At 49.4% G+C, this 21230-nt stretch overlaps 1 protein-coding gene across 2 annotated transcripts in view; it reads right to left on the bottom strand.

The window, feature by feature from the left end:
• The window catches only part of Olfml2a (olfactomedin like 2A), a 30552-nt gene that overhangs the window by 7686 nt on the left and 1636 nt on the right, over positions 1-21230 (bottom strand). For both annotated transcript variants that reach the window (XM_026778736.1, XM_013346070.2), the window contains exons 2-6: positions 14074-14337; positions 8860-8967; positions 7554-7763; positions 5036-5297; positions 1930-2142 (exon numbers count right to left, since the gene is read on the bottom strand). In XM_026778736.1, coding sequence (XP_026634537.1) covers positions 1930-2142; positions 5036-5297; positions 7554-7763; positions 8860-8967; positions 14074-14310 — 1030 coding nt within the window. In that variant the 5' untranslated portion in view covers positions 14311-14337. The remainder of the gene's footprint in view (positions 1-1929; positions 2143-5035; positions 5298-7553; positions 7764-8859; positions 8968-14073; positions 14338-21230) is intronic.

Here is a 21230-nt window from a genome sequence, read left to right as displayed (position 1 = left end):
TCTGGCCAGCGGGCATACACACAGACAGAATATTGTATATATAATAAAATAAAAAAAATTAAAAAAATAAAATAAAATCTTAAAAAAAAAATAAAAACTGTGATCCTTCTGCATACATGGCTTTCTGTATCCTGCTTTCTTCTGCCGCTGACCAATTTCTCACATCACTTTTAAGGGTGGGACGTCTGGGTCCTCCTGCCACCACCAGACAGCTGTACCCTTTAATTTACCCCCACTCCCCATCCCCAGTTTCAGCCCTGTAGGTTATTTCCAGTTTTCTGGCACCAGGAACTGTGTTGGGAGGAAGCCATACTAGTTGCAGCTGCTGTCCACATTGCTTGTGGGTCCTTCTGGAAAGACAGGCGTGAAAGAGCTGACACAGAGCCAGAGCGAGGAAGGGTCTGAAGGCTTGCAATCACAGGCGGTCACAGCCCTTCAGAAGGACTGATCCATGCGTTACTTAGGACAATGTCTACTGTGTGACACAAATTATAGCTATCAATGTGGACATAAAGACAGACAAAGAGCCAGGCATGGTAGCACATGCCTTCAATTGCAGCATTCAAGAAGCAGAGGTAGACGGATCTCTGAGTTGGAGGGCAGCATGGTCTACAGAGTGAGTTCCGGGATAGCCATGGCTACACAGAGAAACCCTTTTTCAAAAAAAGCAACAAAACAAAACAAAACAAAAAACAAAAAAGAAAACCAAAGCAAATGAGCAAACAAATGCAGAAACCAAAAACCAACTACAAAATAAAATAAAGAAAAAAAAAATAGCCAAAGAGTACTGGGGGTGCAGCTCAGAGAGGTGGGGTGCTGCTCAGAGGTGGCAGCTGGGCCATGGGCTCAGTCCTGACACCTTGGAACCCAAACAAAACAGACTGGAAAGAGGACCTAAGAAAGCTCTCAGCGGTTGGATTGAGTGGTAGGTATCCAGTTCACGCTTTAAAAGAATTTATTGCAACTATATCTGTTTAACAGTCATGTTAAATGCTGGCATTTTTCTGCAAAGGCTCCTGGGATAACTATGTTAGGTTAGGAGGGGACAAACTTCTACCCCATAGTCTTTCTTTTTCTACATAATTCTTTTTAAAGCACAAAGCTCAAGCTAAGAGTGCTTGCTGTGCAGTCTTGAGGATTGTGTTTGGAGCCCAGCACAGTTCTAGCAAGTGGGGCATCCCTCCACACCTGTTGTTCTGCTAGAAGCTCTGCCTCAGGTCCCCTCCTCCCTCTCTAATCCCCCCCCACCCCAGCTGCTCAAACCCTGCCTACAGGGTATTTAAGCTCTGGTCCATAGAACTGCCATGTGATTAATTTCTACTCTTTCCCAGAGATCACCTGGGAATACTTTGCTAGGATAACCCTGGTCCTTTACCTTTAATTTGGGTTGATTTGGCTTACTGTTTTGGTGGAGAAACCCAATACTGGGAATTCAAAAATGTTTATCCCCTTTGACCCCAGTTCTGAGGGGCACACAGACAGCTTTGCTGGAATTTTCTGACTTTCAACCTAGTCAAGAAAACACAAGCCATAGGTTTAGGGAGAAACCTTGCCTCTAAAAAAGAAATAGTCAGAAAGTGATTGAAAGTCTCTCTCTCTCTCTCTCTCTCTCTCTCTCTCTCTCTCTCTCTCTCTTTACACACACACACACACACACTCATACACACACTCCAAAGTATGCTAGGCGTGGGGACACATGTCTATAATGCCAACATTGAGGAGGCTAAGGCAGGAGGGTGTGAGCTCCAGCACAGCCTGAGCTACAGTGAGACCCTGCCTCAAAATAACTAAAACCCAAACAACAACAAACCAAACAAAAAAAATCAACAATTTGATAAAAAACATTCTTGGATCAAGAGCCAAACAAGACATGAGCTGGATTTAGTCATAAGCTGACTGAGTTTTCTGACTCTTAGGAGACTTACTCACCTTGGCTTGGGACTTCTGGATGCAAAGGTGGCTCGGTGTGCCAGGGAGTGGTGGCAGGACTTGGGGTGGAAGTAGAGATGTGAGGAGCCAAGCTGGGTCCTTCTGAAGCCTTCAGCATGACTCCATTATGTTTGATGGAGTTTGGTTCTAGAAGCTTGGCCTCCATCTTGGGTGGTACTTTCTCCAGCCAGGAAGCTCCCTTGAGGGTGTTGTCTGTGGAGAGAGGATGACTTCGTGGCCATGCCCCAGAAGTGCGGATGCACAGCCTTGCCACAGAGCTCCTCAGGGTCTTCTCTGACCATGGAGGAGTTGAAAGGCCTCAAGTAGGAGATGGGTAGACTTCTTAGTCCCCAGGACAGGACTTTCCCATGGGCACTCTGGCCTGGGGCCCAGCTTTGCCACTCCCTTCCTGGGTGAGTTTTTAAAGAGCAAGCCCTTACCTCCTTGGGTTTGCACCTCTGTAAAATGAGTGTCCTAACCATAGTGCTGATTAGAAGAATATGTTTATAAGACATTTGTGCTGATTCTGCAAACAGGTGGTGGCAAATACAAGGTTCTTTTTTTCTTCTAAGTGTTAAGTACGTTGTTCCAACTCTGTCATGCCTTAAACTTAGTTCCACAGGCAAAACTCCTTGTTTACGAATGTAGACTTTCTCTCAGTCACCTTCCTGGGAACCTTGATAGCCTTGAACCTCCTTCACTAGTGTCTGTGACCTCAATCAAGGAAGGGATGGATGCAGCTAGTGTCTTGTCAATTCTAGAGCACAGATCTCTGCCCTCGCTCATTTCAGACCCTTACTTCTCTAGCTGTGTTTGTGCCTTCCAGGTCCCCAGTGCTAGTACAGGCTCAGCTGAGTGGGTTCCTCTTTGCCTGCAGTTGGGCAGGCCACTTTGTCCCCACACCGGAGACCCAGTGGGAGGAAAGCATCAGGGAATCCACAGGGAACATGGCCTTGGCAGCCTGTCAGGTCAGGAGGCTTATTCCCATGAGCATTCTTGGCAGAGTTAGATGTCCAAAGCTGTGCCTGGGCAGTGGTCCAGCCAGGGGTCAGAGGCCCTGTATTGTGCCAGGCTAAGTTGGCAGGATTCAAGAACAACAGCTGGTATCAGGGACTAGGGGAGGAGGATACACCCTGCGGGCTCAGAAATGAAGGGACCTTTTCTTTTACAGGGTCTCTCTCTCTCTCTCTCTCTCTCTCTCTCTCTCTCTCTCTCTCTCTCTCTCTCCTCTCTCTCTCTCCCTCGCTCATAAATGTATGGTATGGGGTACACTTGTGTGTGGAAGCCTTCCTAATGCTGGGGTTACAAATGTGTGCTACTGGCCTGGAGAGAAGGCTCAGTGGTTAAAAGCATTGACTGTGCTGGGCTGGTAGCAACACCTTTAATCCTAGCACTTGGGAGGTAGAGGCAGAAGGATGTCTGGGAGTTCAAGAGCCCGGGCTGTTACACAGAGAAATCCTATGGGTGCGGGGGGGGGGGGGGGGAGACACACACGACACGACCCTGACCACTCTTCCAGAGGATCCAGGAATCCACATGGAGTTCACAACTGTCTGTAACTTCAGTTCCAGGGGTTCTGGCACCCTCACACAGATATGCACACAGGCAAAACACCAATGCACACACATAAAATAAATAAATTTCTAAAAAATATTTTAAAAGTTATGTTAAAGGTGTGTGGCGGGGGAACTGGAGAGATGGCTCAGCAGTTAAGAGCACTTGTTCTTCAGAGAACCCAGGTTCAATTCCCTGCACCCACATGGAAGTTCACAGCTGTATGCAACTCCAGTTCCAGGCGATCTGATGCCCTCACATAGACAGACATACAAGCAAGCAAAACACATAAAATAAAAATAAACAACACTCAAACCAAACAAAATAAGACAACAATAAAAACAAACAAGTCTGGGCCACCATACCCAGTATTTTTTAAAATGTGGCTTTTGGGTATCAAATGTGGGTCCTCATGCTTTAGAGGCAAGCAATTTACTGACTGAGCACTTTTTAGTTTCTGTGGTGGGAATTTCACCTTATCAGTAAGATCTTGGGTGTCTAGATAAGCATCTCTGTCCCTGCCACTGAGCCATAGCTCAGTCCACTGCTGCTTCATATATTAAGACAGGGTCTCAGTAAGTTGCCTAGCTTACTCTTGAAATCACTCTGAGTACCAGGGAGACCCTGAACTTAAAACAATATTGTAGGGGCTGGAGAGAAGGCTCAGAGCTTAAGAGCCTAAGGATGAGGGTTCAATTCCCTGCACCCACATGGCAATTCACTGTCTGTAACTCCAGTTCCAGGGGCTCCAACACCCTCACACAGACATACTTCTAGGCAAAGCCCAGTGTACATTAAGTAAATCTTTAAAACACAACAACAAATATCCTAGCGGTCAGTGCTACCAAGCCTGGAGTAGCCTTTTTGGTTGTTTTTAAGTCAGGCTCTTACAGTATAGTTCAGCTGCCCTTGAACTCCTGTCTCCAGCTTTTGAGTGCCTGGGATTTCACCTCTGAACCTGACAGGAGGGCATTCTTGAAGAATATTGGACTATAACTGCTTGACATCCCTGCCTTTGGAAGAACCCAGTTACTTCTGTGTTGCCCTTGGCTGTGACCCAGGTGGAGACACCAAGGACCAGGAAAAGGGCAGGGTCTATCACTCTTCTTCAGGAAAATGAGACAGGAGAGAACTGGAGAGGCCGGTCCAGAAGTGAGAGGGCTCCCCAGCGGCCCACTCCACTCTCCAGAAGCCCCAAGTTCTCCCATATCCACTGTCACAGGTGCAGCTCCTCCCATAGAACTGCAAGCTCCATGACGAGCAGGACCCTTGTCCACCTCACTCTGTGACCTTGCACATAGCTGACCGGCAGCAAATCTTTGAACCAAAGTTCAGACAAGGTGAGGACAGCTGTAAGAACCTGGGAGAGGCCTCTTGTGTTGCCTTTATCAGCAGCCCTACCTGGGGATTTCTACCCAGTGTGTGATTGAGCAACGGACCCTAAAAACAGCAAACAATGGTGCTGTGATCTGTGATTTTGTGGCTGCTGAGAAGGTAGGTGGATCTCTGGAGCTGGCCATCCCTCAAATAGGCCCCACTCCCTCCCACTCACCAGCCGCGGCCTTCGGTTCTTCTTGTTTGGCCTCCTGCCTGCCCGCCTTGTAGTAGGTGAAGCCTCGGATCATAGCCTGCTGCTGGGCCAGGGCACGTGGCCTGGCTGTGGGGTGGGGTAATCTGCCCTTGATGCTCTCCTTCCTCAGTTTCTCCACCTTCAGCTGCTTCTCCTTGGGAGACTTTGCAAGGTTCTTGTCTGAGAAGCTCTTTTGTATGCTGCTGTATTTGTCGAGGTCTTTGTCTTGCCCTCCAGCTGTGTCCTGGGAAGAGCAGAAGTCTCAGACTTGGGTGACAGTATACTCATGGAGTGTGTGAGCTGGAGGTGGCCACAGGGTATGTGAAGTTCCACAGTGGATATATCCAATAATTTGTTTGCCTCTGCTTCTCCCCTCTGCAGGCTTGAGACCCAATCTGGTGGCTTACACACTCATTCCCAACTCCTGTCCACTTGTTCTCTTGGCTTGCCTGGCAGGTTGGCTCCTGAGGAGGCCTCCTACCCTTGTCTCTCACTCGTTGGTATTAGCTTATGGGGAAGGGGAAGGTTCTTGAGTCTCTTTACAGAGTACCCAGAATGCTCCCCATGTTAGCCTTGAAATCACAGCACCCTGAGAAGCCCTTCAGTCCCATGTTGGTCTGGCTAGCCCTAGGGAATGCCATATCTAACATTTTGTGAGCTTTGTTATTTCACTTCCTACTCAAATGCTCTGAGGCCGGCTTGGCACAAGAACACAGGGTCTGGGACGCCACCCTTGTGAGACAGGCAGATAAGGCTTGTACAGAATCTGATGGCTTCTGAGCAGCGGCCAACGTCGGACTCGCTTGCACTTGCATCTCCCTGGCAGCGGCTCCAGGCCCCGGCATAGACTTCCTCATGCTTTCCTGTGTCTAGGCAGGCCCACCTGCAGTATGGACAGAGCTGCTCTCGCATTGTCAGCACAGGAGGAGCAAGTTGAGGAGGAAGGGCTGCAGCCGGGCTCAGCCACCCCTCTCCCTGTTTCTTCATGTGCCAAGTAGGCTGGGGGTCAATTCTCCGCGCAGGCTCTGGGATTAACTAACACTGTATGTGAGGGAGTCAGGCTCAGAGGACTCCTAAAAATATCACCAGAAAATGAGGCTACCGGGTTGGGTCCTGCCCATGGATGACTGATCTGAGGGGCACCAAAAGGGCAACTACTTGTTGCACTCTTGGCCAAATGACATACTCTGAGTATCACCCAGGGAAAGAACACTGACTTCCTGACTTATCTGGGAAGTAGGAGGTCAGTTTTTCTACCTTCAGGGGTGTGCTGGCTATTTTTTTTTTTTTTTTTTTTTTTGCCAGCTCGACCCAAGCTAGGGTGATCTGTGAAAAGAGAACCTCATTTGGGAAAATGCCTCCACCAAATTGGTTTACAGGCAAGTCTGCGGGTATTTTCCTGATTAACAATGGATTGGATGGGCCCAGCCAACTGTGGGTGGTGCTATCCCTACGCAAATGGCCCTGGGTTATATACGAGAGCAGACTGAGGAGGCCAGTAAGCAGTGTTTTTTCATGGACTGTGTGGTGAAATTTTGTGTTTTAACAAATAAAGCTTGCCTGAAGGGTCAGAGACACAGTGTAGACAGCCACCTTATGCCTTTACCTATGCTCAGACCAAAAGGGAGATCTGTCCTTAGACAGCACCCTCAGATGACTGCTTCAGACCACACTGAGCTCCTGTCTCCTCCCTCCTTATATTCTCTCTGCCCAGCCATATTACTTCCCACCTCCATCTCCCTGGTGCTGGGATTACAGGTGTGGGCCACCACTGCCTGGCTGTTTCTCTTTGAGACTGGCTCACTCTTGTGTAGCCCAGGGTGGCCTTGAACTCACAGAAACTTGTCTACTTCTGTCACCAGAGTCCTGGAATTAAAGGTGTGTGCCACCACTCCCTGGCCTCTAGTGGCTTACCTCTGCACTCTGAGGTAAGCTTTCTTTGTTAAAACACTGAGTATTGCCACACCTCTGTTTCAGGGCCTTGAATTCGCACCCTGACTTTCCTCAGTGGTGGCGTGTGACCTGACACCTCCCCACACTGCTTCTGGTCACGGTCTTTATCACAGCAATATTTGTGAAGGCAACTAGAGCAAGGGGATTTTAAGTTTGTGCAAAGGCATGGGTAAGATATTAGTCTTCAGAGGTCCCTATAGTACTGCTCACTTACCCTGCACCCACCCAGGGGCCCAGCCACAGTAGGAGAAGCTAGAAGCAGTCCTGCAGGAATGCTGGCTTAGTTCTCTAAGATCAGAGGGAGGGTCTCATAACCTCATTTCCAATACTTTGGCAACTGGGGATAAGAATAAATACCCAGTTTAGGGTCAGCCATGCCCCTGGATTGAATCTGCAAGGGTGCCCCAGCTTACCTGTGCTAGCCACAAAGTAAAAACAGACACTCCCCAGTTCCTGCTCTGCATACCATGGACTCTCCAAACATACACAAGCCCGTGTCCTCAAGCCCAGCCACCTTCTGTCCCTGTGACCAGAACAAAGGTCTCACCTGAGCTTTGCTGTCAGAGCTTGAGGCTGAGGCAGCAGAAGGGACAGCAGCTGCATCCCTCTGCAGCAGCTGGAGGCCCAGGCTGGACAGGTCCTTCTTAATGCTCAGCATGACAGCTGACTGGTTCTCGTAGCTCTTCAGCTGCTCACTGAGGTGGCGTATGCTGTCTTTCACCACCTCGTTCTCCTGGCTCAGGTTGGCCTTAATGCTCTGTGGGGCAGGATTCATGGTCATTCCTAGCCCTGCTTCTTCTGAGCTGCCACCCTAGAAGGGCACACCAACTTGGCCATTAAGACTCAAGGGGCATAGATACAAGTGGCACTGGTGAACAGGGTGGAAGAAAGCAAGTCCTGTAAGACCTGTAGTTAATGAATCTTATTCTCATGACCAAATGAATAAAAAATAGGTAATATATGCTTATATTAATAAGCATAAAAAAAGATGTGAGTAGGCCAGGCATGGTGGCATATGCCTTGAATCCCAGTACTAGGGAGGCAGAGTCAGGCGGATCTCTGTGAGTTGGGGGCCAGCCTGGTCTACAGAGGCAGCTGCAGAGCATTGTGAGAGCACATATACGTAATACTGTGCCCAAGAAAAACTCTCATGTCAGCTTCCCCAGCTGGCCTGACCCAACAGGTCTCAGATAATCTAAGTCACTGGGACCCCAGCTTTGAGTTTAGTCAGGGTAAGTCTTCCCTCCTGTGGCACAGGATGCCCAGTTACCACCTCCCTCTGGAAAGGAAGCTGGGAAAGGAAGTCTCCACGCCTACTCCTGGCAGCTGCGTGTCACTAGATCCCTGGTGCTCAGCAGAGGCCGGATGCAGGAAATGGGTGGAGGGTGGAGGCCAGGCGATGCCAAGAGAGGCAAGCCTTGAACCTTCAGCCTGGATCTCCAGGCTTGGCCAACTGTTCTTGTACTCAGAGTGTAGTCTTATAGAATACACAGCTTGTTCAGTCTGTACTCTAGTGCCTTTGCTTTTACACAGGTAGTGCTGGGATTGTTAAATCCACTGGGGCTTGGTCAGGTCTGTTAGGTTGTACACAACTGATGGTAAGACAACCCTCCGGGAGCTGTACCCCAGACCCTGTGCAGCGTGGACCCTGATGTTGGCAGCACCCCCTCAACACTCCTTTCACACTACCAAAGAGTACCTCAGTTTCTTTATCCAGGCTTTTAGCTTCCTTGGGTTCTTGAAACCTCTATCCCAACAGCAGGACCCTGCAGCTCACACCCTCCTCCCTGCTGGAGTTTCCTTCCTATGGCCACCAGAATGAAACAGCCCTGGGCCCCTGGCCCTGCCCTTACCTCCTCCAGCGTGTTCATCTGGGAGGCCACCTTGTGGATGTAGGCATGCACTTTCATCAGATCCATGCTATACAGGGCACCCTCCAGGAGGTCCACCATAGACTGCAGCTGGAGGTGGGGTGGAATAGGGAGACAGATGGTTAAGCAAGATGGTTCTGACCTGAGCATTCAGGCCAGAGGGCACAGAGGAGCTACACACACACACACACACACACACACACACACACACACACACACACACACACACACACACACACACACACACACACACACACACACACACACCCCTCCAGTTTCCCTGTGATGGGACCATTCAAGTTCCTCTCTGATAAAATATTTTGAAATAGACAATTAGCTGTTATCATCCACAATCACCCTTTGTATGATGGAACAGGGAGTTCCTCCTCTATGTCCCGCACTATGTGCCCAGCAATCATCCTCTCCATGCAAGCCTGTCTTTTGAGTGACGAAGTGGCTGGACTCCAGAGCTACAGTGTGTCTCCAGAGGCAGCCCCGCGGCATGACAGCTGTAGGCTCCTTGGAGTCAGGCTGCAGCTGTCCCTTGGCCACAGTTTTACTTGGGAGGTCAAACCTCATGGCCCTGCTTTATGTACTTTGCTATACAAGTGTGGAGGACACTTTTATAACTTGATTTTTGGTCATGAATCACTGGACAACAGGTGTGCCTGTTTTAATTGATCAACCCAACCGAAACATAGACCTTTTTACTTTTTCTTTTTTAGATTTTTTTATTTTATGTGTATGGGTATTTTGCCTGTATGTATGTCTGTATATCACGTGGGTACTTTGGAGAGCAGAAGAGGCCATTGGATCCCCTGAAATTGGAGTTACATATGTTTGTGAGCTACCATGTGAGTGCTGGGACTCAAACCCCGGTCCTTTTGCAAGAGTAGCCAGTGTTCCAGCCCCGGTGGGTTAGTACTGTCTGAAGTAAGCTCGAGAGGAGCATACACTGGCAGAGCTGATGGCAGAGGATAACCTGACCTGTGCATCCTGGGGCCTATGCTCAGAGCCGTGTGAGCGGGGGATAAGGAGTTCTGCCTCTTTTACTGCTGAGTGAGAGGTGCAGGAGCAAACAGCTTGAGGTGCCTGCGGCAGAAATCAGTGCAGAACAGGAGAAGAGATTCTGGTTTTCCATGATGCTTTGTAGCCCCTGGCCAAGCAATTTTACTTGGGTTAACACTCATAAGAGAGATTGGACCTCAAATCTGGCATGCCTGCTTCCTACCTTCCTTCCTTCCTCCCCTCCACTCCCCCTTCCTTCCCCTCCTCTCTCTCCCAATGTAGGTGAGCTCAACAGCGGAGGCTATAGGTCAATGTTAGTTGTCTTCTAGCACTCTCCATCTTACACCCTGAGACAGGGACCCTGGAAGTCACCATTTTGGCTAGACTGAGTGGTCAGCAAGCTCCAGGGTCCTCCTGTCTCTGCTCCCCCAGCACTGGGTTACAAGCATGTGACTCCATGCTGGCCTTTGTGTGGCACTGGGATTCAAATTCAGGTCCTCACGCTTGCACAGCAGACACGTTACTCATCGAGCTCCCTCTCCCCAGCCCCTTTCTCTTCTTTTTCCTCTCCTTCCCTTTTCTGCACCGCGGGAACCTATGCACGCTAAGCAAGTGCTCTACCACCGACCTGTGGTCCAACTTCATTTATCTAAAGTCCGTTTCTAGAACATTTCACAAAGTATTAGTCCTTGACAGACTCTTTCGTTTGTTTTAAGACAGGGTCTCTCTGTGCAGCCCTGGCTGTCCTGGAACTCACCGTGTAGACTAGGCTGTCTTCAAACTCAGAGATCCTCCTGCTTCAATCCCAAGTGCTGGGATTAAAGACCTGAGACACTATGACTGGCATTGACAGACTTTTTTTTCTTAAGTTTATACAAAGCAATTTATTAACAGAAATTTGAGAGGTCCTGTTCACAGACGGTGACCATGACAAGCCCTTTCCTTCAGGTGCTGTCAGAAGGAATGGGGGTGACATCCTCAATCCACCCAGTCTTCATCCCTGAGTGAGCAAGAACTCCGAGGGCTGACTGGGCTCTAGGTCCAGGGGTCTTGGTCCTGTTTCTTCCGGTGGTGTGGAGCTTGATATGTGATGCCCCAGCTCCTTGCACCTCTGGGCCACATCCTTGGTAGCCAACGTGGCTGCATATGGAGGGGACTCACCTCTTTTCTTTCTTTCTTTCTTTTTTTTTTTTTTAAAGATCTATTTATTTATTATGTATATAGTGTTCTACCTGCATCTATGCCTGTATCTCATTACAGATGGTTGTGAGCCACCATGTGGGTGCTGGGAATTGAACTCAGGACCTCTGGAAGAGCAGACAGAGTCTCCAGTCCTGAGACTCACCTCTTGATAGACTTTTTCAAACTGTAGTTGTTTTTAACTTGTGTGTGTGTGTGTGTTTACATGAGTGCAGGTGTGCTCAGAAGCCAGAAGAGGATGTCAGATTCCTTGGAACAGGAATTACAGACAGTTGTGTGCTGGCAGGTAGGTGCTGGGTATTGAATCCAGGTTCTCTGGAGGAGCAACAGGGCTCTTAACCACTGAGTCACACCTCCAGCTTCCCTTCCCACTGCCACCCTTTTAAATTGGATCTTCACTACAGATAGTGACCAGAAGCCATGCATCATGTATATGAGGAAGTGACAGGTAGTCATGGGACTAAACAGGGCTAGAGAGGGCACAGATGCATCCATCACAGCATTCCACCAAGCTCTATCGAGAACACTCCATCTGCCTGAGGATTCCTACGCATTGCTCAGGCCCACTGTTATTCTAGCTTTGGGGCTCCCATGATCCCTGGCACAATCCCTAGCCCAGTCAGTACAGAGCATATTGCCATTGTTGGGGCCAGCAGCTGTGTCCTTAGAAGCCTGGTGACTCCTCAAAGATGGGACTATGTCTGGCCCATGTCCAGAAAGAAAAAGAGGGAAGTGGTTAAAAGGCATTTTTCTTGGCCAGTCTAGCCAAGAAATGGGGCAAGGGCAGGAGGGCATCCCCTCTCCTTTACGGCTATGTAGCCTAGGCCAGACCGCAACTGGAGGTATTCGCATGGGTGAAGGGGCTGGGATAGAGGTAGGCTGCAAGGCCAGTTCTGTCCCTCCCTGGGATGTTCACACAGGGCTCCTGCTGATGGCAGCAGGGCCAACCGAGTGGGAGAAACCCTTGTACTGGCTCACACTGCCTCTGGCCCATTCTCATTTTGGGGGTTCCCTGGGTACACTTTAGGTAATCTCTCCTGCCTCTGGCATGTCCTACCTGCTGGGGTTCCTCTATCTCTAAGGTCTGGTCAAGACCGTGTGGTAAGACCTAGTGTCTGCCATGCACAGAAGGCCTAGGGACAGTGACTTGGTGGGAACCTCAGCCTGGTGACCTTTTAGGTGGGCAAGTGACATCAACAGAGAATTTGGGGCTCAGCCCATTCCTCTTGGTGACTTCAGGCAATTTATAACCCTTCTTTGGATTCAGAGACCATGACAAGTAAATCTGTCACCATAAGCCCCCTTCCTAAAGGACTCCAGCAAGGATGGCAGTTTAGACAGAGGCCTTTGGTGACTTCATAGTGAACAGGCTCACAATTCAGCTGCAGAAGCACTTGGGAGGCTGAGGCAGGAGGATTGTTGCTACAAGTATGAGGTCAGCCTGGGCTACAGTGTGAGATCTTGGGTCTACAAGTCGAAACACAAACAGAACCTCCAGCTATTGGACCTCTCACTTGAGGAGAAACTGAGATTGTCCCTGTAGCTGCAGCAGGTCTGTGGGTTAGATGCTGGAGAAAACAGGGCACTGGCAGGCTCCATGGAGTCAGTATGATCCAGACACTGCCAAATTGTCAGAGGATCACTGGCTTAAAATGTGCTACTCCCTCTAAGTTTGATAATTTTGGCATCTATTTATATAGTACAAAAATAAAACTAAAGTTAAATTAAAAGAAAACATTTTTAGCCAAATACTGGAGACAGCACTTCATGGGCCCTTTGCTTCTCTGTGTGTCTTGCATGCAAAGGAACCAACCACCCTACTTCCAAGTCATCTAGTTAGAGTAGTCTTGGGTCATGAGACAGTATTTCCCTGCAGGGAATGACAGACACAAGGTTCTATTTCTCTGAACTCAGGGCTCCTCTCTCCCATACCATACTGAATACCATGCTGATTACAGTAGGCTGGAGCACAGCAAACCAGTGAAGAGAATGGAGATGAGCTGGGAGCCATCAAGTCCCTTGTCTGTGACCCAGGAAGCTGGGTCTTCCACTAGCATCCAGGGTTATGTCACCTTGTAAACTTATATGTCGGGTAGCACCTCAGATCATTCATTGTTTCCAACACCAACAGGCCAATGAGATGCATGTTTGGAAGACACTATAAGAGAAAAGACAAAGATACCAAGCAGGAGGGAGCAGAGAGATGGCTCAGCAGTTAAGATGACTTGCTACTCTTGCAGAGAACCTGAGTTCAGCACCTGTAACTCCAGTTCCGGGGGATCTGATGTCCTCTTATTTTCACAGGCAGCAGACATGCATGTAATACATTTATATACATATAGGCAAAACATTCATATATATTATAAAATAAAAAATAATTTTATAAGATATGAAACAAACTTCCCCTTTATAAGATCTAACAAAGTGGTCCTTTAGAGAAAGGTGGAGGAGCAGGTGGTTTAGACACATATTTAGACACAACAGGATCTGGGTTCAAAGGCCAGCCTCACCTGGCCCACCGAGTACTGGCATGCTGCTGCCCACATGTAATTTCAGTACTTGGTAAGCAGAGGTAGGAGGATTAGAGTTCAAGGTCGTCTTGGACTACATAGGAAGTTTGAGGCAAGCCTGGAACCCCTATGTCGATTAAAATAAGCAAAAATAACCCTGGCATGATGGTAAAAGCCAGTCATCCCAGAAATCATGCAACAGAGGATTGCTGCAAATTCCAGGCTGGCTATCCTGGTATATATAGTGAATCCAGGCCAAATTGTATGACCTTCTCTCAAAAAGCAAGACAGGACAAACAAAATAATAATAAAATGCCCCAGCATTTGTAATATAGCTAGGCGAAGGTAAAGAAATTGTTTAGATGATACCCAGGACAGTGGGTGCTTCAAGGGGCCCTACTGACTTCATCTGGCTTCACTCACCTGTGACATTGATGTCTTGGGGGAGCCAGGGCACCCCCTCACTGTGTCAGCCTACCTTGAGGAGCTCAGGTGCCTGCTTCTTGAGTTTTTCCATCTTCCACTCATTCTCACAGGGGTTGAGTGAGGAAGGAGGAGCAGTGCAGGAGCAGCGACAGTCGGTCCCTGAACTCAGGGTCTCCACAGTGTAGAAGTCCTCTGCTCGTCCACGCCCACTTCTTACCCGGTTGCACGCATCCTTGCTCAGTGGTCTCAGAAGGCATTTGCAGCGGCAGTCAGAGCCCTCTGAGGTCATCCGTACCTGGTCCAGGTTGCTGAACACCTACAAAGGGTGGGCCAGTGGGGTTCCATGTGTCGTACTGTGGTGACAGGGCTGGGGTGGTGGCACTTAAAGGTAGCTGAGAAGAGGCAGGGACTCAACAGTACATCACACACAACTGCAATTCAAATGTTAATGCCTAGCTGTGAAAAAGTTCAAAACATGGAACTGTGCGTGGTGGTGGTGGCGTACTCTTTTAATCCCAGCACTCCAGAGGCAGAGGCAGGCAGAGGTCTGGGAGTTTGAGGCCAGCCTGGTCTACAAAGCAAGTTCCAGGACAGCCAAGGCTACACTGAAAAACTCTGTCAAAAAGAAAAAGAAAACAAAACAAAACCACACATGCTTGGATCCTGGGTAAGAGGGCAACAGGTAGCATCCTTTCTGTCCCTGTCATTTTCCTGCATATGTAAGACTCGGGCTGGTGATGAGTCAATGAAACATAGAAAAAAAAAAACAAAAAAAAAAACACACACACACAAAGTGTGCCTTAGGTTTGTGCCAGGATTTTTTTGTTTGTTTGTTTTTGTTTTGCTTTGTTTTGTTTTTCAAGACAGGGTTTCTCTGTGTAACAGCCCTAGTTGTCCTGGAACTAGCTCTTGTAGACCAGGCTGGCCTTGAACTCACGGAGATCACCTGCCTCCGCCTCCCGAGTGCTGGGATTAGAGGTGTGCGTCACCACTGCCCAGCAGGTCACAAGTTTAAAGATGACGCCATTTTGAGGTTGAAGACTGGCCCACAACACACCATTGCTCTGCAGCTCCTTTTATTCATCCTTTCAGTTTCACTCATGTATATGATATATTTTGGCCATTTTCTTCCCATTCCCTTTATCATCTCTCTCTCCTGCTGAAACCTTTTGTTGTCCCATGTCCCCTACTTTGATGGTGTCTCACTGAGTTTTAAAACAACACCCCAACCCACAATCATTAACTGCCAATTGTCTCATGGTGAGGAGTGGGGCCTCAAGAGCTTTTTCCTAGGTGACTTCTACAGAGCTGTTCTCCTATGCCCTGGGTAGAGGGGACCTTCAGCAGGCTCTAACCCCATGTCTTCAATGGCACAATGGAGTATCCAGACTTCTCAAGGCTGGGATCACATGAGACAACACAACCTCAAGCCAGTGGTTTCCTTTTCTGCACCCCCCCTTCAACGCCACCCTTGGATGCTACACACCCCATGATCACATGTGGTCACTTGTTTCGGGGACATCACCAGCTCTGTGTCCTCAGATATCAACCTAGTGAGATGGGAGGCAGGTGACTTGCACAGATACACCTGGCCTGTACCTTGGGCCCCAGACCCTTAGTGAACAACTAGTCCCAGCCCAGCTAGCAATAACTCACCCCAGGGCTACAGCTGCTCAGCTGTCACTGGATAAGAAACCATGAGGACACAGGTGAGCTCATGGCACCCTGGACCTCTGTTGAGCCCCGAGACGCTGCCTAAGGGAGGGGACTTAAGGACTTTCATTTTCTCTCCAGATCCTCAGATACCTATGTGAGCCCCTGGCTTCTGCCAGGCCAGAGGGTGACAGCTAGAGGTGCAGGAGAAATAGATCAGGGAACATTTTGGCTTCTTCGTTTTTTGTTTGTTTGTTTTTCGAGACAGAGTTTCTCTGTATAACCCTGGCTGTTCTGGAACTCACTCTGTAGACTAGGCTGGCCTTGAACTCAGAGATCTGCCTGCCTCTACTTCCTGAGTGCAATGCAGAGGCTCTGAGAGCACAGAGTGTTGAGGGGGCTTGGAGCAGTGTGCCCTTGTGGAGAGGACATTGCTGGAAAGCAAACCAGACAAAAACAAGAGAGTCTGGCTTTTCAGGAGGCCTTGGGAGCGGGGGTGGGTGGGAAGATCACTCTGACTGGTGCTTTCAAGGGTGCAGGGTAGCAGGAGGTGAAACTATAGACATGGCAGAGCCCGGTCTTAGAGGGTCTAGGGCTGGCTGGCTGAGGATCTCAGCTTTCTATTTGAATCTGAAATGTTCCCCAAGATTCTTGTGCTAAAGGCTCAGTTGCTTGCTGATGGGCCAGGGAGGAGGAATCACAAAGCTCTGAGCTCATCTGCGGCTTAATCCACGGATGGATTCATAATTGGATGGCATTTCTGGGAGGCGGTGCAACCCGGGAGGGGGCCTATGTCATTGAGGGTGTGCCCCAAAGAGTGGTTCTTCTCTAAAGCCCATCCCGCTGCCTTCCCTCCCTACTCCTTCCAGCTTTCCCTGCAGCGTGCACCCTCCACAGCTTCACAAGAAATGCAATCCACACCGCCTGGGCTCACCCTCTCCAATGTGCTATTTTATTTTATTTCGTTTTTCGAGACAGGGTTTCTCTGTGTAGCCTTGGCTGTTCTGGAGCTAGCTCTGTAAACCAGGTTGACCAGGAACTCAGAGATCCACCTGCTTCTGCTTCCTGGGTGCTGGGATTAAAGGTGTGCGCCACCACCGCCCAGCCCCATGTGCTAATTTGATGGCAGGGAGGCTGGAGACCATGGTCAACCAGGTTAGCCTAGGGCTAACAGCTGTGGGCACAGATCCCACCAAAGACACAGGGGGACTGAGAGGTGGAGTGCCGGTCCCACAGACAGGGCAGGAACACACTGAGCTGTAGGTGATCTGTTTCCCTGGGTGGGTGCACTGGTCTACTTTTTCTATTGTTAGCAACATCCTACAGATAAGAAAATAGCCCGTTAGCCATAAAGTGCCAGGTTGAAGAGGATAAGCCTGGGCCGTGTGGATTTCCTCTGTTTTTTTCTGCAGCTGTGTGTGTGTGGGGGGGGGGGAAGACTGTGGGCGGAACAGGGAACAGAGGGCGGAGAGGAGAGTTAGAAGGCTGCGGTCCTGCTTTCTGTCTTGGTCCTCTGCGGTGGAGTGTACTCTAGGTGTTACAGACTATTCCCCTGCTTGTGAACAGCCAGCCAGCCTCAGAGGTCTGCTGGTTCCTGAGGTTTCTGCTGGTCCCAGAGCCCCACTAGAGAGGAACTCACATCATCTCAGCTCTGCCAAAACTCCACGATACTGTATTACTTCCCCATCAGGGTCAAAAGCCCAGCAAATAGATGTGTGTGTGTGTGTGTGTGCCCATAGAGGGCTCTCCTGGAGGACCCCCCCCCCATTGACTTTAACCGTCCCCATCCAGCAGCTGCCTCCACACTAGACTACTGCATTCCTGCCTTCTCAGATGAGGTGCTATGTCCTGATGGCGGTGGCGAAGGCTCTCACACTGCCAGGAGCTGGAAGAAAGTCCCTGATCCCAGACCTAGTTGCCAGGAATGTGGCAGGGTCCCACCTCCAGTAGGGTAAAGCTGGAGACAGCCAGGCACCATGGTGAAAAGCTATGATACCGGATACCTCCTTCCTGCATGGTGTTGACCCCTTGGAACCTCAGCTTCCCGCTCTGTAAAATGGGGTGGCTATCAATCCTTTCTTGAGCTTGTCATGAAACTGCAGCCATGTAGGAAGAGCACCTGGCAGTTATGGCCCAGAGTTAACTCCTAATTTAAGTAATCTGTGCTATATCTGCTACTTCTGGGAGGCCCCCTCCCCCGTATTTCCTCCATGTTTTCCACCTCTCTCTGCCCTTACCACAACTCCGTGGTACATTAGAGAAGTCTAGAAGCTTGTCCATATTGTGTTTACGTGGTGCCCTCGTCCTGAACATCTGCAGTCAATAAGCCAAGGAAGGCTCCTACCCTGGCAACTGAGCTGGGATTACAGAGGTTCACACAGAAGGTGGTCATGGGACCCTGGCAACCGAGCTGGGATTACAGAGGTCCACACAGAAGGTGGTCATGGGACCCTGGCAACCGAGCTGGGATTATAGAGGTTCACACAGAAGGTGGTCATGGGACCCTGGCAACCGAGCTGGGATTACAGAGGTACACACAGAAGGTGGTCATGGGACCTGGCACTGCCTCCTGGGTCTGCTCCTTGGTATGAAGGCTGAAGGAAAATCCCTGCCTCAGCCCCCATCTTTCCCTGGAGCTGTGCACAGCACATGGTGCCATCAAAGCTCCCCATGTGTTAGTGCTGGTGGTTAGGGTTTAGAAGGCCTCTGGGTATTTGGAAAGCTCACCGTGTAACAGACAGCTAGAGGTGTTTTTTATTTATTTATTTAGTACAATATTCTGTCTGTGTGTATGTCTGCAGGCCAGAAGAGGGTACCAGACCTCATTACAGATGGTTTTGAGCCATCATGTGGTTGCTGGGAATTGAACTCAGGACATTTGAAGAGCAGGCAATGCTCTTAACCACTGAGCCATCTCTCCAGCCCTTTTCTTTTTTAAGCTAAAAGTGTTTTTGAAGAGAGCCGGATAACTCTTGCTAGAGTAAGGGAGTGTTCCTATGATTGGGTAGGCTCCCATAAGGTTGTATTGAGGTTGGGGCTGCCTTCTTCATGACTGTCTCACTTCACCTGAGGCAGCTCACCTGCAAAGCCCTCAATTGAAGTCCACCGTCATCTAGACACCTCTTTCTGGAGGCCTCAAATTCAATGTGGTAAACTCCAGGCAGCACCTTATCCCATCCTGTGTCCACCTTCCGTCCTGCCCGGGTGAGGTCTCCGTGCCTCCTTTGTACCCTGGACAACTTACTAGTAGTAATGGTTTCTTGAGGTGTTACCCTAAATCTGCCCCACTTTTTACCTTGCCACCAACTCCATGACCACAGCCCCATGTCAGTGTGCATTCCTCTCTGCTAGATTAATCTTCCAAACATCACTTCCTTTGAGGATCTGCTACTCCCTGGCTCCACAGATCTTAGTTCCATATTATCTCCATAAGTTCTGGGCTAGGCTGGGGCTGTGCCCACGAAGTATCTGGGGTTGTACTTGGAAAGTGCAGATGACTCAGTGTCCCAGAATTATTAATATTATTATTATCATTATCATTATTATTATTATTTTGAGAGACAGGTTTTTCTCTGTGTAGCCCTGGCTATCCTGGAACTTGCTCTGTAGACCAGGCTGGCTTCAGACTCACAGAGATCCTCCTGCCTCTGCCTCTTGAGTGCTGGGATTAAAGGCATGCGCCACCACCACCCCAGTGTGATTTTTTAGGGTATTCAGATCTATTCCCTGGGGAGGGACCACTAACCTTTGGCAGTTGTATGTGATATTGAATGTAAAATGCTGGACATGGACCTAGTCCCAGCATTCTATGCTCTCCCGGGAGTGTTGAGGCAGGTCCATTCCTTATAGAGAGATGGTGGGGTTTCGCTTGGCTTGACACTGTACCACAAAGAATGACATGACCATGTCATTCTGCCTTTTCTGCTCAAGGGCCTGCTTCCAATTACTCCCACATGCGGAAACTCTGGGAGTAGATGGGAAGCAACACCTAAGCCCCTGGGACTGGCCTGCCTGGAACATCTGACCTGGCCCAGGAAACCACAGCCTGCTGGGCTAAGTCTGGACCGGTCCCTTGCTCTCTTTGCTCAAGCCCTTTCTGTCCCGGCATGTATGAAGAGTGAGGTCCCAGGAGCTCTTTCTCAGTAGGAGGAGCAGGTAAATTATCCCATCCCAGGAGTGTCTGCAGCCATGCCGGGGTGTCATGCATGGAGTCTTAACTGCCTGTTCTCCCCAGCCTTGATGCTAGGCAGCCATGCAGAAACACCAGGGCAGCTGGGAGTTCCCTCTTACTTCAGGTCAGACAAAGCACTTCCTTAGATGGAAACTCCAAATCCTGTTTAGGAGAAGCCTCACTGTAAATAGCAACTTAGAATGCAGGGCGACCAACAGTACCAGGGTGAGTACAATGGGCAGGAGCTTGGCAGAAAGGAAGGCTGATGAGAGGCAAACTCAAGGCTCTGGGACCCTCGGTTCACTTCAAGTTCCAAGGTGGTCCTGGTCCTCTAAGCTCCTCCCCTCCCCCAACAAAAACAGGCCAGGCTTGGAGGGGAAGCAGTTGGGTCCTTACCTTACTGTGGAGGGAGGGTGATAATGAAAGCAGCTCTGCAGAGCCAGCAGGAGTCTGGCTGGGCAGGAATGCAGAGGAAATTCACTCAGCACTTGATTTTATTTTTCCCAGCTGGCTGAAGTGGAGCAGGGATGGGAAGTCTCTAGGGGAGGGTTGAGCTGGGTCCCCAGCCGCTTTATCCTCCCTACTCCACCAGCTCCAGCTTGCCCTGGGACAAGTAAATATACCCCCTCCCATCCTAGCAAGTGTTTGGCTGACTCACTACATAAACAGGGTGTTGGGTTTTCTTTGTCTTGGCTTTGTTTTGGATGTAAGCCCTCCTGCACTACAGCCCTCTGCAAATCTTAGAGATGCTTAGGTCCAAAAGTACTTCCCAGCCACAGAGGACAGTCAAGGGGTGAGAGATTGTGATCAGGTCATCTGGGATTTTGCACAATGAGCCGGAGGGGGCATCTATTTTCATTTAGAGGAGCTGAAGTCCAGAAACACGCAGTCATATTTCCAAGTTTGCACAGCAAAATAGCTTTTACCTTTTGCCTGCTCACAGGCAGACTTAGGTTCCACAGGGGAAAAAAAAATGGAGTGACATCAAGAGAAGTCACTGCCGCCCCTATCCGCTGTGAGCAGTTTCCTCTAGGCCACTGACCACTCCCAACCATAAAATGATTTCATTGCTACTTCATAACTGCTATGACGCATAAGCATCTGATATCCAGAATACGTGACCCCAGTGAAAGGATCATTTGACTTCAGAGGGGTGAGACCCACACAGGTTGAAAAATACTGCTCTAGGCCCATTTATCAGGTCATTTCTAGAACCTTAAGAGGTTCTTGATCTGTTCTTGCTCCCTCTATGTTCTGGATCTAATACCTGAATTCTTGTGGTAGCATCCATAGGGCACCTACTAGGTGTGGTGCTAAACATTCTGATATTTTCATTGAATCTAGAAATCATCAACAGCAGGGAGTGGGTACAATTCCCCCCCCCC

This window comes from Microtus ochrogaster, chromosome 4, assembly GCF_000317375.1.
Source record: "Microtus ochrogaster isolate Prairie Vole_2 chromosome 4, MicOch1.0, whole genome shotgun sequence".
In the NCBI taxonomy this organism is placed as follows: Eukaryota; Metazoa; Chordata; class Mammalia; order Rodentia; family Cricetidae; genus Microtus; species Microtus ochrogaster.
Note: the sequence above shows the minus strand (reverse complement) of the source record. Positions and strands in the feature narration are given on the sequence as shown.